This window comes from Camelus ferus, chromosome 6, assembly GCF_009834535.1.
Source record: "Camelus ferus isolate YT-003-E chromosome 6, BCGSAC_Cfer_1.0, whole genome shotgun sequence".
NCBI classification, from domain to species: domain Eukaryota; kingdom Metazoa; phylum Chordata; class Mammalia; order Artiodactyla; family Camelidae; genus Camelus; species Camelus ferus.
Window position 1 is genome coordinate 93,198,067 of NC_045701.1, and position 26,446 is coordinate 93,224,512.

Below are 26,446 nucleotides of genomic sequence, written 5' to 3' on the forward strand. Positions count from 1 at the left end.
CCGTCTCCTTGCACCCCCACTGCTCTGCCTGGAAGGTCAGGGTGTTCTCAGGGAGTCCCCCTTCCCTCTTTTCCTCGTGGCCACACCCACCTGGCTGGGACACACAAGATTGTGCTTGTGTCCAGGTCATGACCTTGAAGCCTGTCCGGGGCCACAGGAACGGTCCCTAAGGCCATCACCCAGTCACTCCCACAGCCCAGTCATCCCCCCATCAGCTAAGGGGTCCCGAGGGAAGGAGCAGCTCATGCCCCTCCACCTGGCCAGCTGGGCCCCCCGACGCCCAGCTTCAGCTCCGTTTTCCACAGCACGCCTGCCACGTCAGGGTACCACTTGCTCCAAGTTTGAGGATACACTGCTGTGTTTCCTGGTTTCTACAATACCCTTTTCTTTACTGTGTTAAAACACACGTGACATAAAAGCCCCTGAACCTCTTTCAAGAGCACATTTCTGTAGCGTTGAGTGCATTCACATGGTTGTGCATCCGTCACCACCATCTGTCCCCAGAACCTTCTCATCTTCCCAGACAGAAGCTCTGTCCCTGCTGAACACCACTCCCCTCCCCCAGCCCCGGCCCCCCCACCCTACTTTCTGTCTAAGAATCTGACGGCTCTGGGACCTCAAGTAGGTGGAGTCGCACAGTTTCTGCTCCTTTGTGGCTTCCTCTTCACTCAGCGTGACGTCCGCAGGGCCCATCCGTGTTGGGCAGGTGTCGGAATTTCCTTCTTTCCCCAAGGCCGGATGACATTGCGTCGTGTGGCTGGACCACGTCTTGGTAGCCCCTTCGTGGTCCACGGGCAGTTGGGCTGCATCCACGTTTTGAGGCTACGGTGAAGGGTGCTGCTAGAGGTGCAGGGTTACCTCCTCCAGACCTGCCTGCTCGCGACTCTTCGTGGTGCGTATCCAGAGTGGAATTGTGGGGTCACTGCAAACTCGTTTCTCAAGGACCCTCCCTGCTGTTCTCCATTCCCTCCAGCAGTGCCCAGGGCTCCAACTTGACGCGTATGTTTATGTATCTGAAACCTGAATCCAAAGCATCACTTAATAGGTAACATTTGGTGTGTTTGTGGTTTCCAAAAAAACTGTGTACTGGAGTGAAACCACCAGTTCTGTAAAGGACTGCCCAGAGGAGAACTGGGCTGCTCTGGACACCGCCCCCAGCCGGACTGACCCCCACGACCCCATGCTCCTTGCCGGCACCCCCTCCAGCAGAAGAGGGGTGGCCACCCACCACAAGGAGTGCCTTTTTGTCAGGGCCAACAGTCCAGGAGCCTGGAGAGGCAGGCAGCTCCTGCCCCCTCCCCTAGGCCTGGCTGCCAGGTCCTGTGAACGTCTGGTAGTCGCATCCCTGGCCGCACCCCAGGACAGATGCGGCAGCTGGGGCTCCGCCCACCCCTCCGCGGGCACCTGGGCTGGAGCTGGGCAGCTGACTCCTCTCCACGCCCACAAGGTGGCGCCCGTCTCATGTCCCGCTGGGCTGCTCGGGCTCAGGGCGGGTCCCCCTGTCCATGTGGTCACTGTCCCAGGCTTGCTGTGCCACCCCCAGCAGGTGGCTCTTTGGGGCCTCCTTGGGGCCCAGGGCCTGGCTGTGGTGAGTCTCCACCTTGACCAGCTCTGGGTCCTGCAGGGTCCCACTCCTTCCTGTGGTCAGAGTCTGCCGGGTGGACAGAGCTGGTGGGTAGATGGCCGTGCAGTCTGGGTGGCCTCCTCAGGGGCATGAGGGTGGGGTGAAGCCAGGTGGGGACAGGGATGGCCAGGGTATCTCCCCTCCAGCGAGCCTGGCCGGAGCTGGGTCGCGGGACATCTTCCCTCAAAGGCCATCCCTGAGGCCGCGGGGTGGGCCGACCCCAGCACAGGCCAGGCAGGAAGGATAGGGCGCTCCCCCACAAGCAGGCCAGCCACACGCTCCTTCACCCTTCACCTAGCAAATCAAGCCACAAAGCTGAAAAGCAATTTTTTTATTGAAGAATTTAGGGGGAAGGCTCATAATAGTAAAAATACTAAAGTTGAATATAAAAAAACGCCATGGTGCAGTGCAGCGTCTGGCCGGGAGGCACGGGGGATGCAGCAATGGCCCCTCCAGAGGGCGCTGGGGCGGGGCTGGGGTGACAGCGGGAGAGTGAAGCTTCTACAGGACAAGTGCTACAGGGGAAGCCATCGGGGAGGGCGGTCCCGACAGGACGGGGTGGACAGAGGGCTTTCTTCTAAGATGAACAACCCCCAATATGCACGTGAACAGCATGAGACACAGCAACAGATTCCACCTGGCTCCTCTCATGGGCAAGCCCCAGCCTGACCCCGTCTCAGGGCCGCCTTCCTCCAGGCTCAGCACCAGGGGCTGCCGCGCGGCCCACCCTGAGGGAGAAGGGGCCAGGCCAGCACAGCACGCCCAGGTTGCTTCTGGGGCCCCCAGGTCGGGCCCAGACAGATGCAGCCGGGGACAGCTGGCGAGGGGGACGGAGGGACTGTGGGCAGGGGGCCCACCCTGACCCCGACTGCCCGTGGCTGCAGAAGTCCTCAACAGTTCCCCACATGAATCTAATCTCTCTGAAGGTCGAGGCCACGTCTGGAGAACCGGATGAAATAAATTAAGAAAAACTGCCGACCATTCTCCCCTGGCCCTGGCTGGCCAGGGGGGACGCCGCCCAAGGCAGGCAGCCCTACCCACAGCACGCAACCGGAGCGGCATGGTTCCGCCCAGACGCATCCAGAAATAAAGGGCATTAAATACAGATCACCCCCAGCGAGGCTTCCTCCCGATCCTCGGAAGCCGTCTTCCGGAGCACATGGCTGCCCATGGCAGTGTCCTGAGCGCACCCGGCTGGCCCCCTCAGGCCGTGCCGCTGGCTGAGTAGGAGAACTGGGGGAAGTGAGGCCTCCGCTCACTGTCCATGCCCTCCATGCTGTCATCTGTGGGAGGGCAGGCAGAAAGGGGGGCTCGGAACCTGGGCACCAGGGAATCCGAGGCCGACCCCAGAAGGCTAGCCTCCCCGACGCCACACAGGCTTCAGTGACCCCACGCTCGCAATGCCGGGGCAGGGGGACTGCGGCCTTCCCACCCTGATCACCACCCTCCAAAGGGAACCTTTCCACTAAAACCCTGAACACGGCAGGCTTCCCTGCGGGGAGCAGCCTCTGAGTCCTGTGGCCGGGAGAGGAGGGCCCACCCTCACCTTGGTCAGGTGGCGTGATGGTGATCATCTGGGCTGTGAACTCCTCATCAAAATACCTAGTGTCCGTCTCTGATGTGACCTGCGGCTTGAAGGGCGGACTGAGCTGCAGGAAGGGGGCCTGGGTTAGGCACCTGAGCACCTGGCCCTGGACCGGGCCCCCAGGGAGCCGAGCCCCGGGCTTGGGCCATGCGTCCCGTCTCCAGTGGAGTGTCCCCAGCCAGTACTGACGCCCCGAGAAAAGGGCAAGCAGTCACCTGCCCACAGACAGCGTTCTGGGAAGAGACTTGTGGAGGAAAGGGCAGCGGTCGGGGACCCATGCCCACGTGCCCCTGGCGAAGGGCAGGGCTGGCCGTGCTCACAGCCCCTGCAGGTGACAGGAGTTAGTGCAGCCCGGCTGCGAAGGCCCCCCACCCCAACCCCACACCCTCAGGCAGAAGGGGACAAGCCCACTTTTCTTTCTTTCTACCTTTCTTGTTTTTCTTTCTGCATTTTTTATAAACTTCCTACAGGCCCAGGGAGCAGAAGCTAATGCCAGCCAAATAGAGGAGGGAACGCGGGGAGCAGCCGGCCAGTGCCTGCCCCAGCCAGATGGCCGGTTCTATGAGGGGGACGCTATGCCCAAGCACCGCCGTGATGGGCCCCCCAAGACCTCCTCACCCAGCTCCCCACCCGGAAGATGGGAATGCAACTGGGCCCTCTTCGGCCCACGGCCCCTCTGGAGCCTCACCCTTCAGGGATCCCATCTTCAGGGTCCCCACTGTGGCCCTGTGGCCTCCGGCAGTATTAGGCTGCGAGGCAGGACGTGAGGGCAACAGTAGAGGGATGGAGGGAGCACACAGCCTCGGGAGGAAGCAAGCCTGCCCACACCCCAGACCCCGGCCTGGGGCAGGGCTGCCCCCATGAGCCAGGAGAGCCAGCAGAGTGGGTCTTGGGTCAGCACTAGGCAGCAGAGCCTCGAGGGCAGGGCCAGGAGGGGACAGGCCTCGGGGCAGGACCCCGGACAAGCTGAGCAGGTGGGGGTGCCCTGTCTCAGGGAGGATGGAGGCCGTGTGGCCATGTGGGGCCTGCAGGGGAGGAGAGGGCTGCAAGTGTGCTCCATGCCTTCCCAAGCCTGCAGGCCACCCCACCAGCCTGGGCTAGGCCTAGGGCTCCCAGGCCCCTCAGATGGTCAAGGATAGGGGCACAGGGGCAGGAAGCAGCTGCCTCGCTCCTGGGAGGCCTCCTCACGTGCTAGAACAGCAGGCGCTATCCCTGCTCCCGCAAGCCCAGAGGGCAGACCTGGGCCCTTCCTGCAGCAGGAAGGATCAAGGTCAGACAACTGGAGGAACTAGGAGAGCAGGGAGGCGGTGCGCTCACCCCACCAGCAGCCTTCAGCACGCAGCATTGCAGAAGGGAACCCTGGTGCCCAAGCCTCACGGGGCACGAGGTGCAGGGAGTCCACATGGAGGAACAAGGACGGCCCTGGACAGCAGTCAGGGGACACAGGCAGGGGAGTGTGCAGGGGTGGGTGTGAGTGGCTGGATGTGTGTGTGCACAGGTGTGCACGGCCCCTCCCACCTTCTTCTCGTACACGTCCTGCCACACGATGCTGGCAAAGAAGCGGTGCTGCATGATCTCCTTGGCGTCCTCGGAGCCCCCGCCGAGCCTGTGGGGGGAGGGAGGCCACGTGACAGTGCCGCCCCCACCCCATCCCACCTGCCCCCTCACCCCGCCAGGCCTCAGGCCCCTCCTCCCACTGGCTGAGGTTGGGTGCAGCACCGGACAGCACGGCCCCGGTCCCTGGCAGGACACCGGTGGGCAGGGGCTGCTGGCAGGGCCGGGTCTCCCTGAGCAGATGAGGGGCTCCTCGGCCTGTGTCAGCCGGGACCAAGGACATCACCCCGGCCATGAGTGGGGACTGCTGGCCAGAGTCTGGGGGTGTCGGGGACAGGCCACTGGCCGCATGCCAGCCCGGGGCGGGGCTCACCGCTGCCTGGGGTCCTTCTTGAGCAGCCCCGAGAGCAGGGACTTGGCCTCGGGGCCGAGCGTGCGCGGGAATCGGATTTCCTCCATGAGGATGAGCTCGAACAGCTTCTCGTGGTCCTGGTTGTAGAAGGGCAGGCGGCCGCACATCATCTCGTACATGACCACGCCCAGCCCCCACCAGTCCACCGCCCGGCCGTAGTCGTTGTCCTCCAGCACCTGGGGGCAAGGGGCACGCTCACGGGGCGCCGCCACATGGGCGCCTGGGAGGACAGCGGGGGCGGGCGGGGGCTCGGAGCGCGGGAGTCAGGGGGACGGGCAGGCGCACACCTCGGGGGCCAGGTACTCGGGCGTCCCGCAGAAGGTCTTCATGGTGGCGCCGTCCTTGATGCCCTCCTTGCACAGCCCGAAGTCGGTGATCTTGATGTGCCCGTCCTTGTCCAGCATGAGGTTCTCCAGCTGCGGGAGGCGGCCTCCGTGTCAGCCCGCCCTCCCCGTGCCCCGGCCCCGCCACCCCAGGCCGCGCCGCACCTTGAGGTCCCGGTACACCACGTTCTTCTCCGAGTGCAGGTAGTCCAGTGCCGACACGATCTCAGCGCCATAGAAGCGCGCCCGGTCCTCGGGGAACACCCGCTCCCGGGACAGGTGGAAGAAGAGCTGCAGGACGGGAGCCTGAGCAGGGGCCCTGGGGGCCGGGCCACGGGCAGAGACCCCAGCCCAGCGCGGGGTGGGGGTGGCCGGGGCCCCGGGGGCCAGGCTCATGGGCAGAGACCGCAGCCCAGCGCGGGGTGGGGGGGACCCTGGGGGCCGGGCCACGGGCAGAGACCCCAGCCCAGCGCGGGGTGGGGGGGGGACCCTGGGGGCCAGAGCCACGGGCAGAGACCGCAGCCCAGTGTGGGGGCAGGGACCCTGGGGGCCAGGCTCACGGGAGGAGACCCCAGCCCAGGATGCGGCCCTACCTCACCGCCATTGGCATACTCCATGACGAAGCACAGGCGGTCATGGGTCTGGAAGGAGTACTTCAGGGCCTACGAGGGGAGCAGAGCTGGAACCGCCACCCCGCCACAGGCCAAGGCCAAGGTCTGGGGGTGAGTCAAGGTCTTGGAAGCTGGCAGGTCCCGGTGACCCTGTGAGGCTCCCCTGCAGGGCTGGCCTGGTCACTGGCCCATTCACAGAGACACGCACGAGAGACCATCTGCAGACCTCGGGCCGCGGACCCTCCCCAGCGCTCAGATCCCCTGCCACCCCTGTCCCCACAGAGACCCACACGAGGCTGGACACGGTCGGGCCAGCTGGACGTGCAGAGCTCAACGTGGCGTCTGGGACAGGACCCACTGAAGGGTGCAGGGCCTGCCAGAGCGTGTCTTTTCCTCCCAGTCCAGCCGGACAGACGGAACGAAGGGCAAAACGAGGCAAATGAGCGAGTCTGGGCAGCAAAGGCGCCTGCTCTCAAATACGGCAGACGTCTCTCTTGAGAAACTGTCCTAGGAGCAAGATCGCCCCAAGTGTGACCGCTTCTCTGCTCTGCCCCTGCTTTGGGCCAAGCCGTCCCTTGGAGCGAGGACACTGACCTAAGCAGAGGGGATAGCCCGTTGGGCAGCCCTGGGGACAAGACCCCGGAGGCCAGCCCCAGGTACTCGGGACCCAAGTCCTGACCCTCATCGACCCAACTGCTGACAAGCTGCTCCCACCACCCGGGAGCAGAGCTGGCCGAGCCCGGCAGAGAGGCAGACTGATTCTCGCTAATTCCTTGCTGTTCCACACACCCTGCCTGGGCCAAGGACCCCCAGGACAGGGACCCTGCTGGCGTGAGCCTCCAAGGGAAAGGGGTGGAAGGCTGTGCAAAGGGCTGGCATGGGGAGCTCCTGGCCCTCTGTGCACCAGCGGCAGCACACACAGCGCCCCCCCCCCCACCGCCGGCCCGAGTTCTGAGCACGCAGGATGGCCGAGCCGCAGAGGCTGGCCCATGTGAGCCCGCCCAGGAGGGACTCACCGTCAGGAAGGGGTGCCGGGAGTTCTGGAGGACACGGTTCTCTGTGAGTGTGTGGGCCACCTCGTCCTGGAGGACAGGGCCCGGTGAGCGGCCCGCTTCCACCCAGGGCCCCCGGCCCCGCCCAGGCCCCGCCCAGGCCCCGCCCCTACCTTGGCCACAATGACCTCCTTCTTCAAGATCTTCATGGCGTAGTAGCGGCCGGTGGCCTTCTCCTTCACCAGGATCACCTTCCCGAAGGTGCCCTTGCCTAGCAGCTTCAGGTACTCAAACTCATTCATGGTCTGAGGGCAGCAGACAGGCACCAGGTCAGGGGGCAGCGGGGCTGACAGAGGCCCGGGGCCACCATGGCTGGCCTCGGGGCTGAGCACAGGTGGGGCCCGTGGGGGTCTGGGCTCGTAGGAGATCGCAGGGCCACGTGCCCCAACTCGGAGCCCTGGGGTTTGAGGGGATGGTGGGAGTGACAGCACCTGGGCCTCCGGATCTGGTGACCCTCCCTCGCTTCGGCCTGTGCTAGAGTCAGGCAGGGTGGGGACCCAGAAGGCCGAGGTCCTCCTGCGCCAGCCCATGGGGACCCTTGACCGTGGTGAGGGGGACGGGCCTCACCACGCGGTGCTTGGGCTTGGCCAGAGAAACCTCCATGTCCTCAGCCCCCGAGTTCTCGCTGGGCGAGCCCGACCGGAAGTCCATCAGCTCCTCCTCCTGCCTCTTGAGCCCGTCGGCCACTGTCTGGATGGCGGCCGTCCACTCCTCCCTGCAAGGCGGTCAGGTAGGCCCCAGCCTCGCCCAGGTCTGGGGCCTCCCCCTCCACAGCCCCACCTCAGCGACCCCCGCGAGGGCCTCGGGGAGACCGCTGCCCTGAAGCCTGGGCCCGCCACAGGTGCTCAGGCCCTGCAGAGGGGCCTGAGGAGGCGGGGCCCTCGGGGCTGCGAGGAGGGCGCCAGCTCCTACCGCTCCTCGGGCTGTCTCCACGTGGAAGGTGCGCTCGATGACCGTGGTCCACTGCAGGCAGCGGATGATGAAGGTGTTGGGCCGTGGCCGCTCTGTCTTCATCAGCTGGCATTCTGCAGGCAGGGGGCATCCATCTGCACCAGGCCCAGCCCCTCCCGAGCCCGTCTCCAGCCCTCCCCGCCCCAGCTGGGCCTCGGCTCTGAGCTGTGAGGCACTCCGTAGGGGCGTCTGGAGCTGGGTCAGGTTAACCCTCCCTGGCCCTTCCTTCGGTCTCTGGGCCCCCTGTGTACCAGGCCATGGCCCTCAACTGACTGGAGGTTAAGAGGTCCTGGGGAGGGGCCAGCAGAGAGGAGGCCTCGTGGGAAAGCAGCTCCCCCAACCTGAGTAGGAGCAGCCCACCATTTTCCCAACTACACGATGACCAGCGCCCCAACCTCCCCTGCTTGGAGCAGGGCCAGTCCCAGAATGGAGGCTGGTAGTGACTTGCCCTCCGGAGAGGCTGCCTGTCCGCCCTGGGGTCACTGGGCTGTACCCACCCCACGCTGCAGCCCAGGCCCTTGGATGCACATGGGAATATAAACAAGCTAGCACGCCTGGGAGCACACGCACACCTGGGCCATGCACACCCAGAGAACACGCACCAGCACACACACACCTGGGGCACACACACACACCTGGACTGTGCACACCCGTAGAACACACACCAGCATCATGCACACCTGGAGCACACGCACACCTGCTGCTGGGGAACTGTAGGGGTGCCCCAGGCCTGGAGAGAGCCTGGATTCTGGCCCAGCCTGTGCGAGGCGGGAGGGGGACGTGGGGCCAGCACAGGGGCCGCCGACATTCCAACGTCTAAGCGCTGGCAACCGCAAGGGGCCCTGGCCGGGCTCAGCCAAGTGCAAGGGAGTGAGGATCAGTCTGCCAGGCCTGGGGGCCAAGAGGGGGCTTGGGGCCCAGCCCTGTGGGGATGATGCCCTATCCACGGGGCAGGGGAGGGAGGGAAATCTTTGTGGCCAGCCTTCTGGGTCCCCAGCACCCCCTCTTTCTCAGCCCACTGGAGACACCCATCCTAGGGCCTGACTTCTCGGCCCCTCATCCCTGGATCCATCCCAAGAAGAGGCCCTGGTGCAGGAGCCCCCACCCGGCCACCTCCCTTCCCACAGGGCTCTGCTCCTTGGCCCAGAGCTCCTGCTGGCCTAAAGCCTGGTTCAAGGCCCCAGCCCCACCCACTGCTCAGGAAGGCCCTCTGGCTGGTGCCCACCCCTCCATGTGCCTCCTGAGAGCACTCCAGCCCCCCGCATTCAGCGTGGGAAACACTCCCAAGGGGCCTCACCCCCCAGCAAGGCAGCACCCGCCCTGGCCGAGCCTCCTACCCAAGCCCTGAAGCCCCAGCCCCACCAGGGAGGCCCTAGGGGAAGCCTGGCGCCTGCAGCGGGGGCTCCCACACGGCCATGAGGCAGCCAGGAACAGGGTGTCTGCCTCCTAGGCCTCCCTTCATCCCAGGGCTCCTGTTTTATCTGCTGCTTTGCTGAGACTTGAGGAGCCTGGGCTGGGGGCTCAGGGCTCATAGAAACCAGACCCTGCTAAAGCACCCCTCTGAGGGAGCCCCCCCAGTTTGGGGCCTTGTGAGGAAGGGCCCCTGCTGATCACATTAGAAGCCCTCGGGTGGGGAATGCTGGCCGTGCCCCTCCCCCTGCAGCACAGGGCCAGGCACATGGCGGCGGGGGTAGAGGGCGGCGGTGTGTGGACAGGATGGCCCCCACCCCCCACCTCTGGAAATCTGTAGCCACAGAGGCTAGAAGTTCTTCCCCGACAGCCCGAGGACAGGCCACCTCCGCTATGCCCCTTCCCAAGACCCTGGACCCAGAACCCGAGGTCTGGCGGGCTAGGGGGCTGGAGGACCTAGGCTCCCAGGGCGTTTGGCAGGGAGGGTGAGGGGCACAGGAAGGAGGAGCCTGGGGCGGAGCTGGGACTGCTCTGCCTCCCAGGCAGCAGCCTGAGGAGGGCCCGGGGGTCTGCCAGTCAGTGAGCCCATCACTCACCCGCCCACTGGGCCCGTGTCCCGCAGCAGCCCCGGCTGAGCGCTGGGAACGTGGCCCAGGCTGGAAGGCCCGCCTGGTCCAGCATCCCACCAGCTGGCCTGCCTCCACGCCTGGGTCTTCCCAGCCCATGGAGAGGGTCACACCTGTTGCTCCCCCTACCCCACTACCACCTGCAGGTATGGAACGAGGCCACTTGTAACACTTTGTCTAGAAAAAGCACCAGTGTGTTGAGCATTTGGAGATACCCCAGGCCGGCAGTGCTACACTCACCCTTCCACGGGCGGGGCAGCCCCGACCCGCACCCAGTGGAGGGCGGATGCAAAGGCCCAGTGTGGGGTCCGGGGCCTCTGAGACCCAGTGCTGGGGCAACAGAGGCTCCCAGAAGCTGGGTGGCCCTTCCACACTCTCTTCCTGCCTCCTGCCCAGGGGCTTTGTGGAAAGAGGCCTAGTGGCCCCGATGGAAATGGGGCCCCCACCAGCCAGCTGCCCCAGGCCAGGCCCTCTGGCTTCCAGAGCAAGAGTGCTCAGAACAAAACGGACCTCAGCACAGAGACCCTGGCAGCAGAGCCGGCCGCTGCCCAGTCCCCAAGGAGACTCGGAGCCAGCGTGCCCAGCCTGGTCCCCGGCCGGCTGCCGGCCCCAGACAGAGGCCGGGAACCCAGCATGGGGGCGCCCTCCACCCTGCCCACCAGCCCAGCACCCTGGTCCTGACCCGGCAGCCGTGGGCGCACTCACGTGCCACGGAGAAGTTGTTGAGGGGCGACTCGCGCTGCTCCACGTCCTGTGGCCGCTCCTTGTAGCCGGTGAAGGTGCCGTCACTCTTGAGGAGGAAGTACCGGGGCCGCCAGGTTTTGATGTACTCCCCTGAGGGCAAGCGGGCGTCAGGGGCGCGGCTGCTGGGCCCCACGCCCACCCCCATGCCCAGGGCAAACCGCAGCTGTCATGCCGGCACGGCTGCACCCAGGACGCCCTGACTCTGGGGTGCTGACCCTGATTCGCAGGGGGCGGGCCAGAAAGCAGGGCTCACTGCGTGAAAGTGCAGCGCCTCTGATGGCGAGCCCACCCCACAACCTGTGCTGGCAAGGGGGTGGGTGGGCACCTGGACATGGGGGCAGGGGTACGACTGGCGGGAGGCCGGCCCAAGCCTGAGGGTCCCCAGCAACAGTGCAGGCACCAGCTACAGCCGGGGGGCTTCAGGGCAGAGAGCACTCCCCGCCCGCCCAGCGTCCTGCCAAGTGGGGGCTACAGCAGTCACTGTGACAATGGCGAGCGGGCTGCCCGCCGCAGCTGGCCCCCGCCCAGAGGATAGAGCCTGGACCCAGCGGTGCGAGGGCTGGCACCACACCCAGACTGGGATGCACAGACTTGCCTGTGACACAAGCCCACCTGGAGCACGTCCCCAGGGTGGGCACGCCGGACAGAGCCCCCTGCCACCCGTGGGACGACACTCACTGCCCAGGGGCCCAGAGCACTGCCGTGGGCTCCGCAGGGAAGCCAGCTCTGGGGGGCAGCTGTGCGGTCCTGGCCCTGCATCCCACCACAGCCACCTCAGAGCCCAGGGAAGTGTCCCCCAAGTTCTGCAGCCTCAGCTGTATACAGGCGCTTGCACTTCGGCACCACGGCAGATGTCCTCTGCGATACGGCAGCGGCTGCCATTTTTCATACTGACACCCAGAAAAAATGTTTCATTTACATTTTGCCGAGCAAGGAGTTTGAACAACAACAACAACGAAGAATTTACTAATTAGGCACCCGCTCCAACAGAGGGCCACCGGGCAGCGGGCGGGGAGCAGGAAGGGGTCCCTGAGCTCCAGGCCAGGCTTTCCTGACAAGCTGGGCCCCAGACACAGGCACCTGGCAAAGGCCCCATCCCAGATGCGCCCCCTCTGTCTGCCCCACCCCCCCATGCAGGACCCAGGGCCTCTGGGGGGATGGATGACCAGGGCTCCAGCCACTACCAGCACCCCTCCCCAGGGAGCCCAGGCAGGGGTCACCACCAACACAAGGAAGACACAAGACTCAGCCAGTCACTGGCCCCCAACCCCAACAGCATTTGGCAGGCCTCCCCCCAGTCCCGCAGAGCCCTCCAAAGCCCTGGGGACACCAGCTGGGAAGGCTGTGTGCGGCCACCTTCAGACACTGGCTCCGCCCCCCAGCCCTGGACCCCTCCAGCACTCACGGGTTCCATGCAGCCTCTCGGGCACCCCTTCCTGGCCAGCACAGCCGCGGCGGGGGTGGGGGCACAAGCGGAGCGGGCTCGCTCCCACCCGCCTGCGTGCCAGTCTGGAGCTGTCGGCGCCTGATGGAGTGCCTCCCATCCTGCCAGCTGCTGCTCCCCAGGACGCTAACTGCACGGGGAGAGTGATGAGCGCCTCGCGCCGCCCCGAAAATCCATCTTGATTCACCAACTGCTGCTGCCCCCACCGCGCCCAGCACGGCCCCCAGCACCGCACCCGCACAGGCAGTCGGCAAGCTCCGCAGGACCCGCACACCAGGCTGGGCTCAGACCCCGCTGTGGGTAAGGCTGGCAGTTCATCGGGTCCGGGACCCCCCTGGAACGTGGCCCCGCCCCCCGCCACATGACCCCGCACCGACACCCCAGGAGCCTGCCTGGGAAGGTCCTGGAGCCCAGAACCAGGGGAGGGGGCAAACACCCAACACTGTTGAGCCTGTGGGGAGGGGCCACAAGCCTGCTGGGCCCTCCTGCCAGCCCCCAGACCCAGGGCCAGCCCCTCACTGTCCCCTGATGCCACCCCACATGAAGGGCACAGGAGCCGAAAGCACACTGTGGGGAGCGATGGCCGGCGGGGAAGGCAGCCTCCCTGGGGCCTCAGCCTCCCTTGGGCCTCCTCCTCAGCAGATTGGCACACGGGCCCCCAGAGGAGGAGCGGGAACCCTGGGGGGCACTGGGGAGGCCAGGGCCAAGACCCTGAGACACACAGCCCCCTTTCTTCAGCCCCTTGGACGCTCCCGCCTGCAGAGGTCCAGCCAGCTGGTCACTTGGGGGCTTCCAGCTGTGACCTGGGCCGTGGCCTGCATCTGAATGAGTTCAGGCCAGACAGGACACCGGGTGGGCAGTCAGCCCAGACAGATGGGGCCTCAGACCCTCCTCACCCCTGGAACTGGGGGTGACACAGGATGGGGGGAGGGGAGCAGGCAGCCACCCCGTGCCCCGCCACAGCTGTGCTCTGTCCTCTGGGCCATACACACCCATGGGCCAGCAAGGGGATGAAGGCAAGACAGATGCACAGTCCATGCTCAGAGTGGGAGCCGCCAAACCTCCGTCTGGGAACAGACAGAGAAGCCCAAGGCTGCCTCTCAGAAAGCTGTTCCCTAAATAGGGCTCCCCACCATTCTCCCAGGCCAGATGCTCACGCACAACTGGGGTGATCTCCCGACAGAGGCCACGTCAAAGGTCAGCAGGTACCCAGCCCCTGCCACTCCACCCAAGCTCAACCCAGTACTTCAGAAGGGCCCCCACCCACCCTGTCCCACCGGGGTGGACACTTCAGACCAGGGCCTGGAGCCCCACATCATGGCTGGTTCAGCAGGCCCCTGTGCCTGCTGCCGGAGCCTGGAGCCTGGGGGCAGGCACCGGGAGGAACCTGGGTGCCCACCCCCACCTGGAGGGTCTGTCCTGGGCGGGCAGGCAGGAGGCAGCTGCTCAGCCCCCTTGGGATTCTCTCAGAAGCCCAGCCCCGGGCCAGGGTTGAGGAGGGACCCACAATGCCCCCAGTTCCTACGGCACCACACTTACCCCAGTCCTGACCAGCCACCAGCGAAGGGGACCCATGTCACCCTGAACCCGTGACCCCAAGGCCCACCCGCCTGCAGCAAGGGCTCCAGGCAAGGAAGCAGTTACCCTGGGCAGGCTCTCTGTGTCCCAGGCCTGACACATGTGAGTACCCCCTGCCAGGCGTCTCGGGGTGGGGGTGGGGGGCCTGTAAGCCCCCAGCACACAGCCCACCGGCCGCCACGCCCTGAGCTCCGTGAATACTGAGTCTCCAGCTCTCGGGGAAACTGCTGGATAAACACTTTGCCGCAGCGGTGGTGGCGGTGGCAGGCGGTGGCTGGCAGGGCGCCAGGCGGCGCCGAGCTGTTTCTCCACAGCAAAGCGAGCCCCAGCAGGCCCGGGGAGCAGGCGCCAGCTGACAGCGACGACCGCGCGGTCCCCTGCCGTCGAGACAACCATCGCTTGCCGACAGCGGCAGGGCGCCCACCTCCCTCCTCCAGCGCAGTGAGCAAGCGGCCTGCTGACGGCGGTCCGTCCGCACGGGGCTGGTGCGGGCTCAGGTCATCTCAAAGCCCAGCCTGCTGGGCCTCGGCCTGTGCCCAGACCCCCGTATCCCCACGTCCCTGTCCCACTGGCAAAATGCAAGGTCACGAACAGTCGGCCAAAGCCCTGGGGCCCAGGAACCAGTGTCCAGCGTGGGGCAGGGGGCACACCAGACTCACGGCGAGCCCTGGCCTGTTGGGTGACACATGTAGCCTGCTCCTTGCTTCTCAGGACACGGCCTTTCAGAGGGCAGCACTCCCGGGGTCCTCCCCGGAAGGGCATGAACCACCAGTTTGGAAGAGAGGAGAGCAAGGGGGTGACGTGGAGGAAGACAGGGGTTCCCCCAGCACAGCCCCGAGCCTGGCTGGGCCGGCCCCATGCAGCAGACAGGCAGAGGAGGCGGGATCACCCCACCAACTGGCTCCCCAGGGCACTGAGGCCAGCGTGAAGGGCTCTCAGGTCCCAGGGAGGCATGTGGTGACCAGAGTCCCAGGTCCTGCTGCATGGGCTGGCCTTACTCCTTGACACAAACAGGACTCCTCGCAGGCCTTTGGTCCCTGCCATCAAGCTGGCAGGGCCCCAAGGCCACAGCCCAGTGCACCGGATTCTGGAGGCCGGGGATGGGCTGGGAGGGAGGGAGGGACGCCGTCGGGGGCAGCACAGCCGAAGGCCCTGCGGGCTGCTCTGCTCCCTCCTGCAGCTCCAGGACAGTGCTGGCGCCAGCTTCGGGGCCTCTCACCACCTACTGCCCCCACCCACCCCCCTCAGCTGCAGCCAGCTGCAGACCACCTCGGCCTGGACATCCCTCCTGCCCAGCCATCTCTGAAAACCCTGCCCCCTCCTCGGGCACCACACAGGCCAGAAAAGAGGCCACCCAACCCTAGCCCACCACACACCTGGCCACTGCCAAGCACACTGGAGCGGTGCCCCAGGTTCCTCCTGGATCTGCTCACTTGGCTTGGTCCCCAGGGCCTTTCCTTGGTCTGCTGGGCCCCTGGCCTGCGCCCACCACCTCTAGTCTCCCTGCCCCTGGAGGCCTAGTGACCCTCACCCACATCACTGCCTATTCAGAGACACCCCAGACACGACCACTGCCCTACTGCCCAGGGGCTCCTCCCGTCCCCACCTGCTCCCCCTGCGCTGGACCCAGCGGGCTTTATCCAGCCTCCTGAGCCCCGCGTGGGTGCCTCCCTCAGCCCGTTCCTCGACTCCCTCAGCTGAGCTGGCTGCTAGGGCACCGCCTCGCCTGCCCTCTCCACCTGATGTGCACCTGGCCTCACCACTGCAGGGCTCGGGGGAGCTGGGTTTGAATGACCTGGGCTGGGTCCAGGGTCCAGGGGCAGCCACAGCGACACCTCTGCCTGCAGGGGCATCTGGGGCCTGCACTTTTAGGGGTAGGGGGGACCCAGGAGGTAAAGCGGGCAGCCTCCAGGCCTCTCAGTCCACCAGCATCCCCCCATCCGCTGGCTCCTGGGTCACGGGCTCCAGAAGAAGGGACTCCTGACACCCCCAGTCCTGGCCCAGGCCCGCGGGCAGCCCCTGCCCAAGTCCACATGGCATGCAAGTTCTGGTTTCTAGAACGTTTCCCTAGGGACACACCTCTCACAGCTGTGCCAAGAACCTAGGAGGGACCCAGCCAAACCAAGAGAAGTACCAGGGCTCCCCTGGCAGGGCAGAGGAGGGGAGCGGGCTGGAGTGAACACAGGCAGCACTGGCTCCTGGCGGGCAGGTGGGACGGCAGCCGAGCCATCCCCGTGGACACAGCCTTGGCGGAGACTCATTCCAGGGTGCAGCCTGAGGGGCCAGGACAGCCCACGGTTGCCAGCCTTACCCACACCTCCCTCCCTGCAGAAGCAAGACCCTGGCGTCTAAGTGACCCCCAGCCTCACTGAGCCAGGGCCTCCAGGGATGCGGTGGGGCTCCAAGCACTAAATCTCCCAGGAAAAAGTACACCTGCACAGGGGAGGGGACCACGGAAAGAGGGCCAGGCCAAGAGGGACCCTCCAAAGGGCCTTCCACCTCCCAGCTGCCTGCCTCATTTATTGTTCACTAACTTAGAGCCACATCCGCGGCAGGACAGCCTGGAGGTCAGCGAGGCCTGGCTCTGACAGCGCGCCCTCTCTCAGCCCCCACCGTGAGACGGTGGCAGACCATCCTCCCAGTCCCCAACCCTGTCACCTCATGTCCCTGGCCACTCACCCGGACCTCACCCCCAACACCCCAGCTGAGCTCATCACAGATCCCCCAAACCCGGGCTGGCTGCATGCCCGACGCAGGGCTGGCTGTCCCCCTCCCCCAGCCCGGAGTGGAGCACCAGTCCCTCGCCCGCTGGAGGGCTCCTCCGTGAGGCTGGCCCGCTGTCGGGCTCCTACCCCTGATGGGGAAAACCAGCTGAGGCCTCTGAGCAGGCGGAACCATCAGGAGATGACGGGGCCAGAGGGCTGCGCTCCAGGGCCCGTCCAGGGATCTGTGAGCCCCAATCCAGTGCCCAGGGAATCTGAGCCCAAAGCCTGCACAGTTGGCAGCAAAGAGCCTACACCATCAACTCCAACATCACTGAAACACAAGTCTATCGTGTCCTAAGGTTAAAGAAACACGCGGAGAGCGGGAAGAGAGCAGCACGGGCGTGGCAGAGCGGAGGGCGTGGCAGAGGCAGCGAGGGCGTGGCAGAGTGGAGGGCACGCAGCTCCATGCCCGCCTGGGGCCCCAGGGCCCTCTGCCAACCCGCCCGAGGCCAGGTCCGGGCTGGGGGGCCCTTCTCGCAGGCCGCAGGGCCGGGGCGGTGTGTGATGAGGGGGCGGGAGCAGCAGCCTCCTCCACCCACAGAGACAGCCGCTGGCTCTGGTTACTGGAGGGCCCGCGGGGAGGGCGCTGGCCATGAGCCTGGCCGGGTGTGCCTGGGCAGAGGGGACGCCAGCCGCGGCGAGCCAGTCCCTCCTGCCCCCGCCTTCCCAGGGCACTTCTAGGAACTGGCCTAATGCAACCCAGCCCAGGCCTCTCCTGAGCGCTGGCAGCGGACAGGGGTCTGGGGCTGGGGCTCCAGACTCTGCCCTGGCCTTCCAGCCCCTCCGGTTCCAGGCCTCAGCTTCCCTCCTATCCAGCACACACTATGCTGCTCCCTGGGGCGGCCGGGGTGTCAGCAGAGGCCGTCCCAGGGCCACGGTGGCTGGGTGGGTCCTGTGGCCCGGGTCCCCTTCCCTCCACCTCAGGACCAGGAAGGTGGCGGGAGCACCGCCCACCAAGGCCCAGCAGGCTCAGGCCCAGGAACCCAGGGCGGGGGCGGGCAGTGACCCCTCACCCCTCAGCGCAAGGACGCCCCAACTTCCTCTTTTGTTGTTTGCTTTGAAAGGAAAACTCAACACACTCACAAAACAGGAAACCTGGCCCCACGCCAGCCGGCCAGCCTTGGCCACAGCCACACGCCACAGCCTCGTGCCACCACCAGCGGCCTCAGGAGCACCCCTCCAGAAGCAGGCTCCCTCCGTCCTGGGCACTGTTGTTCAGAGCAGAGGCCCTCAGGCCTGGCCGCCTGCACTGACCTGCCCCCGGGTAGCGCTGGACCCCTGTGGAGGCCAGTGTTGCATGAGCTGCCTCAGTAGACCGAGGGGACCCTCAGACCAAAGCCACATCCACCGCAGCACGTCCTGGACGAGACCTAAGCACCTCTCACCCGACAGCCAGGGAAACTGAGGGGCTGGAGGCCCAGGACAGCCCATCCCCCAGCCCGGGCGCAGGGAGATGGAAGCAGCCCCCCCACCAAATGGTCCTAGGGGCCCCTCACGCCAGCAGAGCAACTAGCAGCATGCACGTGCACACCCTCAGCCCCGCAGGGCCTCCAGGCAGTGCGTGCTCAGAGGGGATCAACAGACCCCCCGCAGGCCTCAGCCCCTGCTGCCGGCCCCTCTATGTTCCCTCCAGGGCTCCCTGCTGTGGCACCCCAGGACTGGGGATGAGTGGAAGCCTGTGTCAGCAAGTGGAACCGCCATCTCTCTATCTCAGAGCCACCTGAAGGGGCAGGTAATGCCTATGGCCGCCCCAGGAAGCAGGATCTAGCCTGGTCTGGGGGTGGGGGAGGAGCCAGGGCCCAGGAACCCACTCCCCCACCAGACACCGGGGACCAGCTCAGCAGGGGTGACAAGGGCCTGCCCACTCTGGCCTGGAGCCGGGGGAGGGTGCGAGCCAGAAATGGGCTCAGGGTGGGGGGCACAGCAAGGCCTGAGATGCACCAGGCACTGGCCCCCAGAGCTCCATGGATACAGGGCCCCGCCAGGCCCGCCACTCCCAGAGGTGAAGTTAAGCTGGGACATACACACATATGTGCACACGCCGGGCAAACCTCGCAGGATCCCAGGGGCGAGAAGATCCTCACACCCACAGGCTGGCTCTCCTCCACCTGCCCCTCAACCCTGGGTTGCCAGATTGTGGCCTGGTGGCTCCTCTGCTGGTCCCTCTTGAGCCCAGGGGTGACCCAGGGCGGCACCCTCCCCCCTACCCAGGCCCTGCTCAGCTGTGCAAGCCTGCAGTCCCTTCCTCCACCCCGGGCCCAGCATCTGGCTAGCCTCCTGCCTTCTCCCAGCCCATCTGGTCCAGCTGGCCCGTCCATGGGTTAGGGACACCCAGGAGGACAGTCACAGGCCTGGCTGGGTGGCCACTACCACACCACAGGCTCCGAGCATGGGACCCTGCACGCAGGGCTTTCCTGGTGAAGGAGCAGCTCTTTACGGGGCTGGGTGGCAGCCCAGGTGATGCACAGCCCAGCAGGCACCAGGGCAAGTGGGCAGGGACCACAGGGCCTTGGGGGCACAGATTCAGGCCTGGGTCCTTGCACACAGAACACAGTCTGCAAACCAGAGGCCTTGGGCCAAGTCCAGCCAGACTTTGACCCTGAAGGAGGGTGGATTTTATAAACTATCAACCTTTAAAAATCAGTGGAGCGCACGTAACAGACCGAATCTTTAACAATGATCTGAGCAGCACCACATCCGCCGGCCCCAGCACCAGGGCTGGAGCAGGGCTGCCCACCACTTGGGGTGTCTGCCCACCACGCGGAACACCTGCCTGTCACGCGGGATGTCCCGCTCTCACTCAAGAAGTCCGCCCGCCTCTGGAGACACCTACTCACAGCTTGGGATGTCCACCTGCCACCCGGGACAACTGCCCCCAGTCCCTGTTGGCCTCACCCGGCCCCACCCTCCTCTTTACTACTTTCTGGGCCTTTAGCAGCCTGACCTCACTCTCCTGGGGACCAGCCCCCTGCTGGACACTCAGGGGCACTAGGGCCCGGAGGACTTGCCTGGGTCCTGCAGGTCAGCACAAGGCTGGGACCAGAGATGCCACACGGGCTGCCCAGCCGGGCTGTCCTCTGCCTCCTTGGCTGCTCTACCCCAGGGAAGTAGCCTGAGCTACTCCCAAGAGATGGGAGCCCATGTCCCCAGGGCTGGGAGGAGGAGCAGGGCCCAGGGGTCTGTCCCCCACCCCGCAACTCTCAACTTAACCCCCAGGCAGCCCCTGAAGGTACCATCACCCCTCATGTGCAGGCCCAAGGCAGGATACCAGGCAGGCGGCAGACTGGGCAGGGGCAGGCCTTTATCCCACAGCAGCCGCCCAGTATTCGGGTAAGAAGAAGCAGGAACAGCAGGGCGTGGGGGTGTGGAGTGGGGGCGCACGGGTCTGTGAGGAGCTGGGTCCTAAAGGACCGTCCTACCTACCCCCACTCCCACTCAGAATCGGACCCCTGGCCAAAGAAGGGGCTGGGCCAACATGACCCTGCTGGCCACAGATGGGGAGGGGGGCCGAGGAGGGCTGGAGCCCTCTGCCCACTCCCCAGAGCCGCCCCCACAGAGGCTCATCTCCCTCCTCCAGCCATTCCTCCAACTCCTCCTGAGAGGAAGGGGTGGGGACACAGGCAGGGAGGCCTCTTGAGGGGAGCACGTGTGCGGAAGCATCTTCAGACCATCCACCCTCCTGCCCATTAAGTTTATCAACCCACATGTCCACCTGCCTGCGGACCAAGGCCGCCTGATCCTGCCACTGCCCCAGCCAAGAAAATGCACGCTTTCCCCGGGAAACAGCGCCACCATGTACTTCCGGCCCCACGTTGGGGTCGCCCTTGAGTTCCCCAACACCTACCCCAAACCCAGCCTTCTCCCACCCCTCTGCCCCTTCTGCCCAGTCACCCCAACGTCAGGCACGCAGGAGAGGCCCAACCACTTGTGCGGAATAACAGACTCATATAAGGACGGAAGGAGGGACGGATGGGAGACCAGAGAGAATAAGACAGTAGTGGGGGCGGCGGGACACGTCTGCGATGCACAGGGGTCCCCAGGAACCAGGGGCCGGCGGAGGAGGGGGCATCCTCGAGGGCAGGCCTTCCACGGCAAGCAGGGCAAGCAGGGCAAGCAGTGCAGGTGGGACCCGGGGCCTAGGCCTGGAGCCAGGCACCCATCGGGGCAGGAACGTCCCCTCTTGGGCCACAAGAGGGCCAGCGCTGCCCCTGACCGGCCACCCTGCTGCACCACCCTGCCCGGGGTAGCACGAAGGCTGGAGGAAGAGCCCAGGCAGTGGGGGGCTAGGACCCTCTCTCCTGGCCTGAGACTGGGGGCTGGGCAGCAGGGCTGCACCCCGTCCCTGGGGCCTCCCACAAACCATGCCCTCTGCTCCCTCCAGCCTTCCCCCACCTCCACAGAGGAATCAATAGACTTGCCCTTGGAGAAGGACACAGTGACAGGGCGGCCGAATCAGGTTAAAATCCAGCTCCCTGGAAGCCCCACAGGGCCTAATGCCCTGTGCCCCCAGCACCTTCCAAACGTACACCCTGAGTGGCACTCTGAGATGCACCCGGGCGTCAGAGGGCACTCCCTCCTGCCCCTGGCTGCCCAGTGAGTGCCCCAGTAACTGGGACAGGGGCCCTGGCAGCCCTAAGGACCAGGCATCTCCTAGGTTGGTCCTTAATCTAACAGGCAGTCAACAAACATTTGCCAAGGATCAAGAGGTAAGGGTCCCCGGTGTGTTCTTGTGCTGCCACCAGGCAGAGAGGGGAGGATGGGGACTCAGGGAGGGGCTCCCTTATACCAAGAGGACTATGAGATCCAGACAGAGCAAGACCTGATGGAGGGAGCTCCCAGCACAAGAAGAGGTCCTCCTGGCATCAGGAAGACGTAACCATGGGGGGAGGCTGGCAGGTGCAGGAAGTCTTGGGGGACGCCAGGCAGAGGGGCTCACCACCGACCACAGGCGCCCGCAGCCTCCTCGCTTAGGTCTCAAGGCCCAGCACACTGTCCTCCTTGCAGCTGCCAAAATGAGCACTAAACACACACAGCTGACCACATCCTCGATGCCCTGCTCCGAGCCCTCTGCAGCCCCCCTGACGTCTCATCTCCGTCACTGCTTTGCTTCCCATCGCAGCTCCTGCAGTTTCCCAGCCTGCTCTGCTGGGGAGCTCCTATGCATCCCACAAAACCCAGTCTCATGACACTCACTTTTGCCATGCCTGTCTGCTCCATCTGTGTCTCAGGTCCCCCCCACCCAACAGCCTGTGGGATCCTGAGGTGGGGAGGGGGATACCCTCCCTAGAGGGCATGCGTGAGGAGTGACTTGGCTGGTGGCTAGCCAGAGTGGGATCGCCTTGAGGGAACAGGTCTGGAGGAAGAGGAAGTTGGGGAGGGTGGGTGGTGACTGGCCAATCCCCAACCTGGAGCAGGAGGGAGTGACTTGCCCAGGGCCCCTGGCCATGTGGCCCGTCCATCCCCCCAATGCTGACCCCTAAGCATCTGAGGGGAGCAGGGCAGGGGGCCATAGGCAGGGCTAGGAAGTGTGAGGCCAAGGCCCAGGTTCTCGTCCAACCAGCTCCTGGCCCAGCCCTCCCTGGGAACAGGGCCCCGTGAGTGAGGAGAGGGGAGGCCGGGTGGGCACCAGGCTCAGCCACTCTAGCACAAACACACCCTAAGCCAGGGCCCTGGCTGGTGCAGAGCCACCTACCCTCCATGGCCAGGCCTGAGGCTGGCACTGGGCCAGGCCAAGTGGCCCAGCCCTGCCCTCAGGAGCCCTCGGGCAGTGCCCCGGGCCGCCAGTGTGCCAGGCCTTGGACGGGCCCCAGTGTCCTCACCGCCTTCCAGGAAAGCGGGTGGCTCTCCCCGCCCGCAGCCCCGCCAGGCAGCCACTCTACAGGCCACATGCCACCCCAGGGCTCACATCCCTGCCCGGGAGGTCCCATGAGGCTGCGCCCTTCAGGCTGCAGGGACATTGGGCCCCGGACGCTCACCCAGACCAGTCCAGGAGCCCAGGCTGCCCACACCTCGCCACCTGAGGAGCCCAGGCAAGCTGGGGACCCCCAGCCCAGGCCACCTCACACACACTAACCTCGTTTGTGCAGCCAGCCCTCCTTCACGATGGCCACGTCATTCATGGTGCCGAGGCTCCTGTGGGCCGACACAGCCCAGACCACGCTCACACTCCTTTCAGCAGGGTCCTCCCCGAGCCCAACCACCACCTACGGCCTCTGGAAGAAGCAAAGGGAAGTGTAAGGCTGTGCTGGGCTTGGGGACACTCCTCATACCCCCAGGGGAGCCTTCAGAGACACTGCCACCCCCAGCACTGCCTTCCTGCCACAGAACCTGATAGAGTTCATGTCACTCACATGGCTCCTTAGGCCAAGGCCTCCCCTCCACCTGGGTTTCAAGTCCCTTGCAACCACCTCTCCTGGACCCCCAAGCCCTCAGAGCTCACTGTCCCCCCTTATTGCCCTCATTCCCACCTCCTGGCCTTTGTACAAATCACTCCCTCCCCAAAAAGGCCCTCCTGGTATATCCTGGCTTCCTTAACCTGCTGACCCAGCAGAAGCCAATTCTTCCAGGTAGACCCCCCTGACTGCTTCGGCCCACACCACTCAGCCTCCCCAATCCTCTGGTGAGGGTGCCCAGTTCTCCCTGTCCATGGTGTTCCTGCCCTCAGGCTGGGGTTCCCAGGTAAGACACAGGGCTCCTCCTCCCTGCCCCAGACTGGGAGAGGAGAGAAATTCAAACATGAAGAAGTCAGGGCCAGGAGTGCAGGCGGCTAGTGCAAACGAGAGCCCGGGGCCCTCCAGGGTGACATGAACCCCCCCCCCATCCACCCCAAAGAAACCCCAAGCCCCTCCTAAACCACAGCGCCCCTGCCAGTCTGAATCTGGTTCATTCATTCGGCCCACATGTACCCAGTATCTTTGGTTTTGCCAGGCTCAGCACTGGGCGATGCGGACAAAGAGAGGTTCAGATGAGCCCTGTCTGTAACGAGCACCCAGTCCAGGGTGGTTACAGACCCATAATCACAGCATTCAGGAAGCAACAAATGGGGGGGGGGGTGCCTGCACAAATGCAGAGGCACTGGCACCGCCCTGCAGTGGCCCACCAGCAGCCTTGGACACTCTGGTCATTGATCTTGCACAGCCCTCCCCATGGCTCCGCCACTAGATGAACTCCTAGGCATCCCTCAAAACCCAGTTCCCACGTCACTGGTTCCAGGCATCCTGCGAGAGGACACTCTTCCCGTGAACAGTCCTCTGCTACCCCTCCTGATGGGCAATCCTGAGGGCAGGCCAGTAAAGACTCCTCCCTGGGACCCCCCCAGGCCAGGCAGAGACCCTGAGTACTCTGGAACAGATCCCTCTCAATGTGGGTCTTCCTACAGCCGCCTAGACACTCTCCTGCAGCCCAGCTTATTGGCCTCCTGAGGCATGGGCTGGGCATCCAGAGAAGGTCGCTGTGCACTGATGATCTTAGGCTAAATTTGGAAGGACAGGAAGACCCCACTCACTGCCCCGTGTCTGACACAAGGAGAGGAAAGATGCTCTTTGCCTGAAGAAAGTGCAGGCCCACAGGCAGGAATGGCGACACTGGAGGAAGACCCCGGAGGAAGACCCCACCAAGGACAGGGCTCTGAGCTCCACAGGGCATATAGGTACAGGGGACTCTGGTCACACTTGGGTGGGCGTGGCCTGGAGGCAGAGGGCGGGACTCAAAGACCTCTGGACTTCCCCCCACCCCGAATTGGGAGTGAGCAAGGCCTGCCGCTGACAGAGTCAGACAGCTGCCGAGAGCCCCGTATGTAAAAGTGTATCTGCGCACACACACAGGGCAGTGTGCATCTGCACAGAAATGCGCACACCAAGCCAGCGCCAGGGCTGCCTCTGGGCACAGGGCGGGAGGCACGGAGGGGCCCTCTGTTTCCCGCTGCTTCTGTACTGGGGGTGCCTGCACCATACAGGTGTACTACTACTATTGTTACTTAAGTCACAACTTTAAAAAAATAATCATCATCTATGCTCTGAAGGGGCCCTCTGCCTCTGCCTCCAAAACACTGTTTTATGATCTGTTATGTCTGGCTAGGTGGCAGGGAACCAAGCCTCCACCAGTGTACCCCGATCCTTACTTAGACCAGGGGCTCAGAACGGTCAGGGCTGGTCTGGAGCTAGGTGGGAGGAGGCCAGGAGTGAATGCCGCGGCCCATGGCCCCAGCTCTGTCCACCACGGCCATACTTAGGAACCAGTCCCACCCACTGACAAGTTCACCAGCTGCCCCGGGATACCCCAGGTCGGGCCACAGGGCCCAGCCGCCCTCCAGGCCCCAAGCCTCTGGGGTGGGTGGAGAGCACTCCAGAACCCACCCAGGTCAGGAACCAGTTTCTGGGCCCAGGAGGGTTGTAGTCCTTTGTGGGCTGGCCTGGGCACCTAGCCACCATGTACAACTTTCTGTCTACGGGAAAACGAGGTCTCCTTCCAGGGCCCACCCACAAACTTGAACGAGGGCCGGGGCGAGCCTTTTCCTCAGCCCCCCGAGCACCTCCTGTGCGCCGCGCCCCGCTGGCCTGGCGCCCGGAGAGCCCCCGGCCGCAAGGGTGTCCCAGCCTCCGGCCCTCGGCGCCCGGCCGCACCCCTCCGCCGCGGCCCGGGCCTCGCCCGGCGGAGCCGCTTCCCCAAGGTCATGAGGGAGGCAGGGGCCGGCGGCCCGCACCCCCGGCGGCGGCCCGGCCCGCGCCCTCCCCGCCCAGGCCGCGCTCGGCCACTTCCTGCTCCCGCTCCTCCATTCCGGCTGCGCGCGGCCCGCGCCCGGGCCCCGCCGGCCGCGAACAAAGCGGCCGGGCCGCGGGGAGGAAATCCGGGCCCGGGCGGCGGGCGGCGGCGGGCAGGCGGGCAGGCGGGCGGGCGGGGACTCACCGGGCGCCGCGTCCGGCGCGAGCGCGGGCCTAGCCGGGCCGCGGCCTCCGGCGCCCGCCGCTCCGCATCCCCGCGGGCCGGCCGGCCGGGGCCGGGCTGGAGGCCGCGGCGGGCGTTGCTCGGGCGGGCCTCGCGCGCCGCCGGACCCGGAGCTCGTGCGCGGCCGCCGGGTCGCTCCTCCGGGCTGCGCTGGCTGCCCTGGCTGCGCTGGGCCGGCCGCCCGCCCGCCCGCCGCGCTCGGTCCCGCCGGCCCGCCCTCTCCCCGCCCCGCGCCCGCCCCGCCCGGCCGCCCGCCCACATCCGCCTCCGCCGCCCGCCCGGGGCGCCCCCACCGCGGGCCGGGAGCTCGCGAAGGGGGCCAGGGCCGAGCGGCTAGCTGAGCCCGGCCGGCCGCCGCCCCGCTGCTGGGGCCTGTCCCCAGGCCACGTCCTCTCTGGCCTCAGTTTCCCAGTTTGTCCAGTGAGCCCGCACTTCTCGGCCCAGTTCTATGCACGGCCTTGTTAAAAGGGCTGGTCTGGGACGACTTCTGGGCTTCTGCCTCCAATGAGTGGGGGTCGGGAGGGGGTCAGGTTAGTCCGACTTTCAGAATGCACCCTGAGTGGGTAGCTCCAAGATGGTGAGCTGGGGGCTCCAGGGGCCAAGACTGTCCTAAAATACCCATCCAAGGCCCCTGCGGAGCAAGGGCAGATCCCCCTTAGGGCGTGCAGGAGGCTGGCTGGAAGGTGGACACCGGAAGTTCTGGGGCCAATGGGTCATCTATGTGCTGAACACCTACTGTGGATCTGGCCCTGGGCTGGGCCCTGGAGTAACAAGGAGTCTGAGCCTTCCATCCCTGGAGAGGTCTTCCCCCACCCCCACCCCCA

General features: G+C 65.7%; 1 protein-coding gene across 1 annotated transcript; it reads right to left on the bottom strand.

Moving 5' to 3' along the window:
• Window positions 1–1,940: 1,940 nt before the first annotated feature.
• AKT1 (AKT serine/threonine kinase 1) lies at window positions 1,941–25,829 on the bottom strand. Its single transcript, XM_032482819.1, is given in 15 exon segments — window positions 1,941–2,907; window positions 3,171–3,273; window positions 4,728–4,815; window positions 5,137–5,351; window positions 5,463–5,591; window positions 5,664–5,789; window positions 6,092–6,160; window positions 7,126–7,191; window positions 7,275–7,406; window positions 7,729–7,876; window positions 8,074–8,084; window positions 8,086–8,186; window positions 10,854–10,982; window positions 22,753–22,891; window positions 25,584–25,829. Coding segments are annotated over 14 exon segments (1,443 nt in total). The 5' UTR covers window positions 22,799–22,891; window positions 25,584–25,829; the 3' UTR covers window positions 1,941–2,827.
• Between the last annotated feature and the right edge of the window lie 617 nt (window positions 25,830–26,446).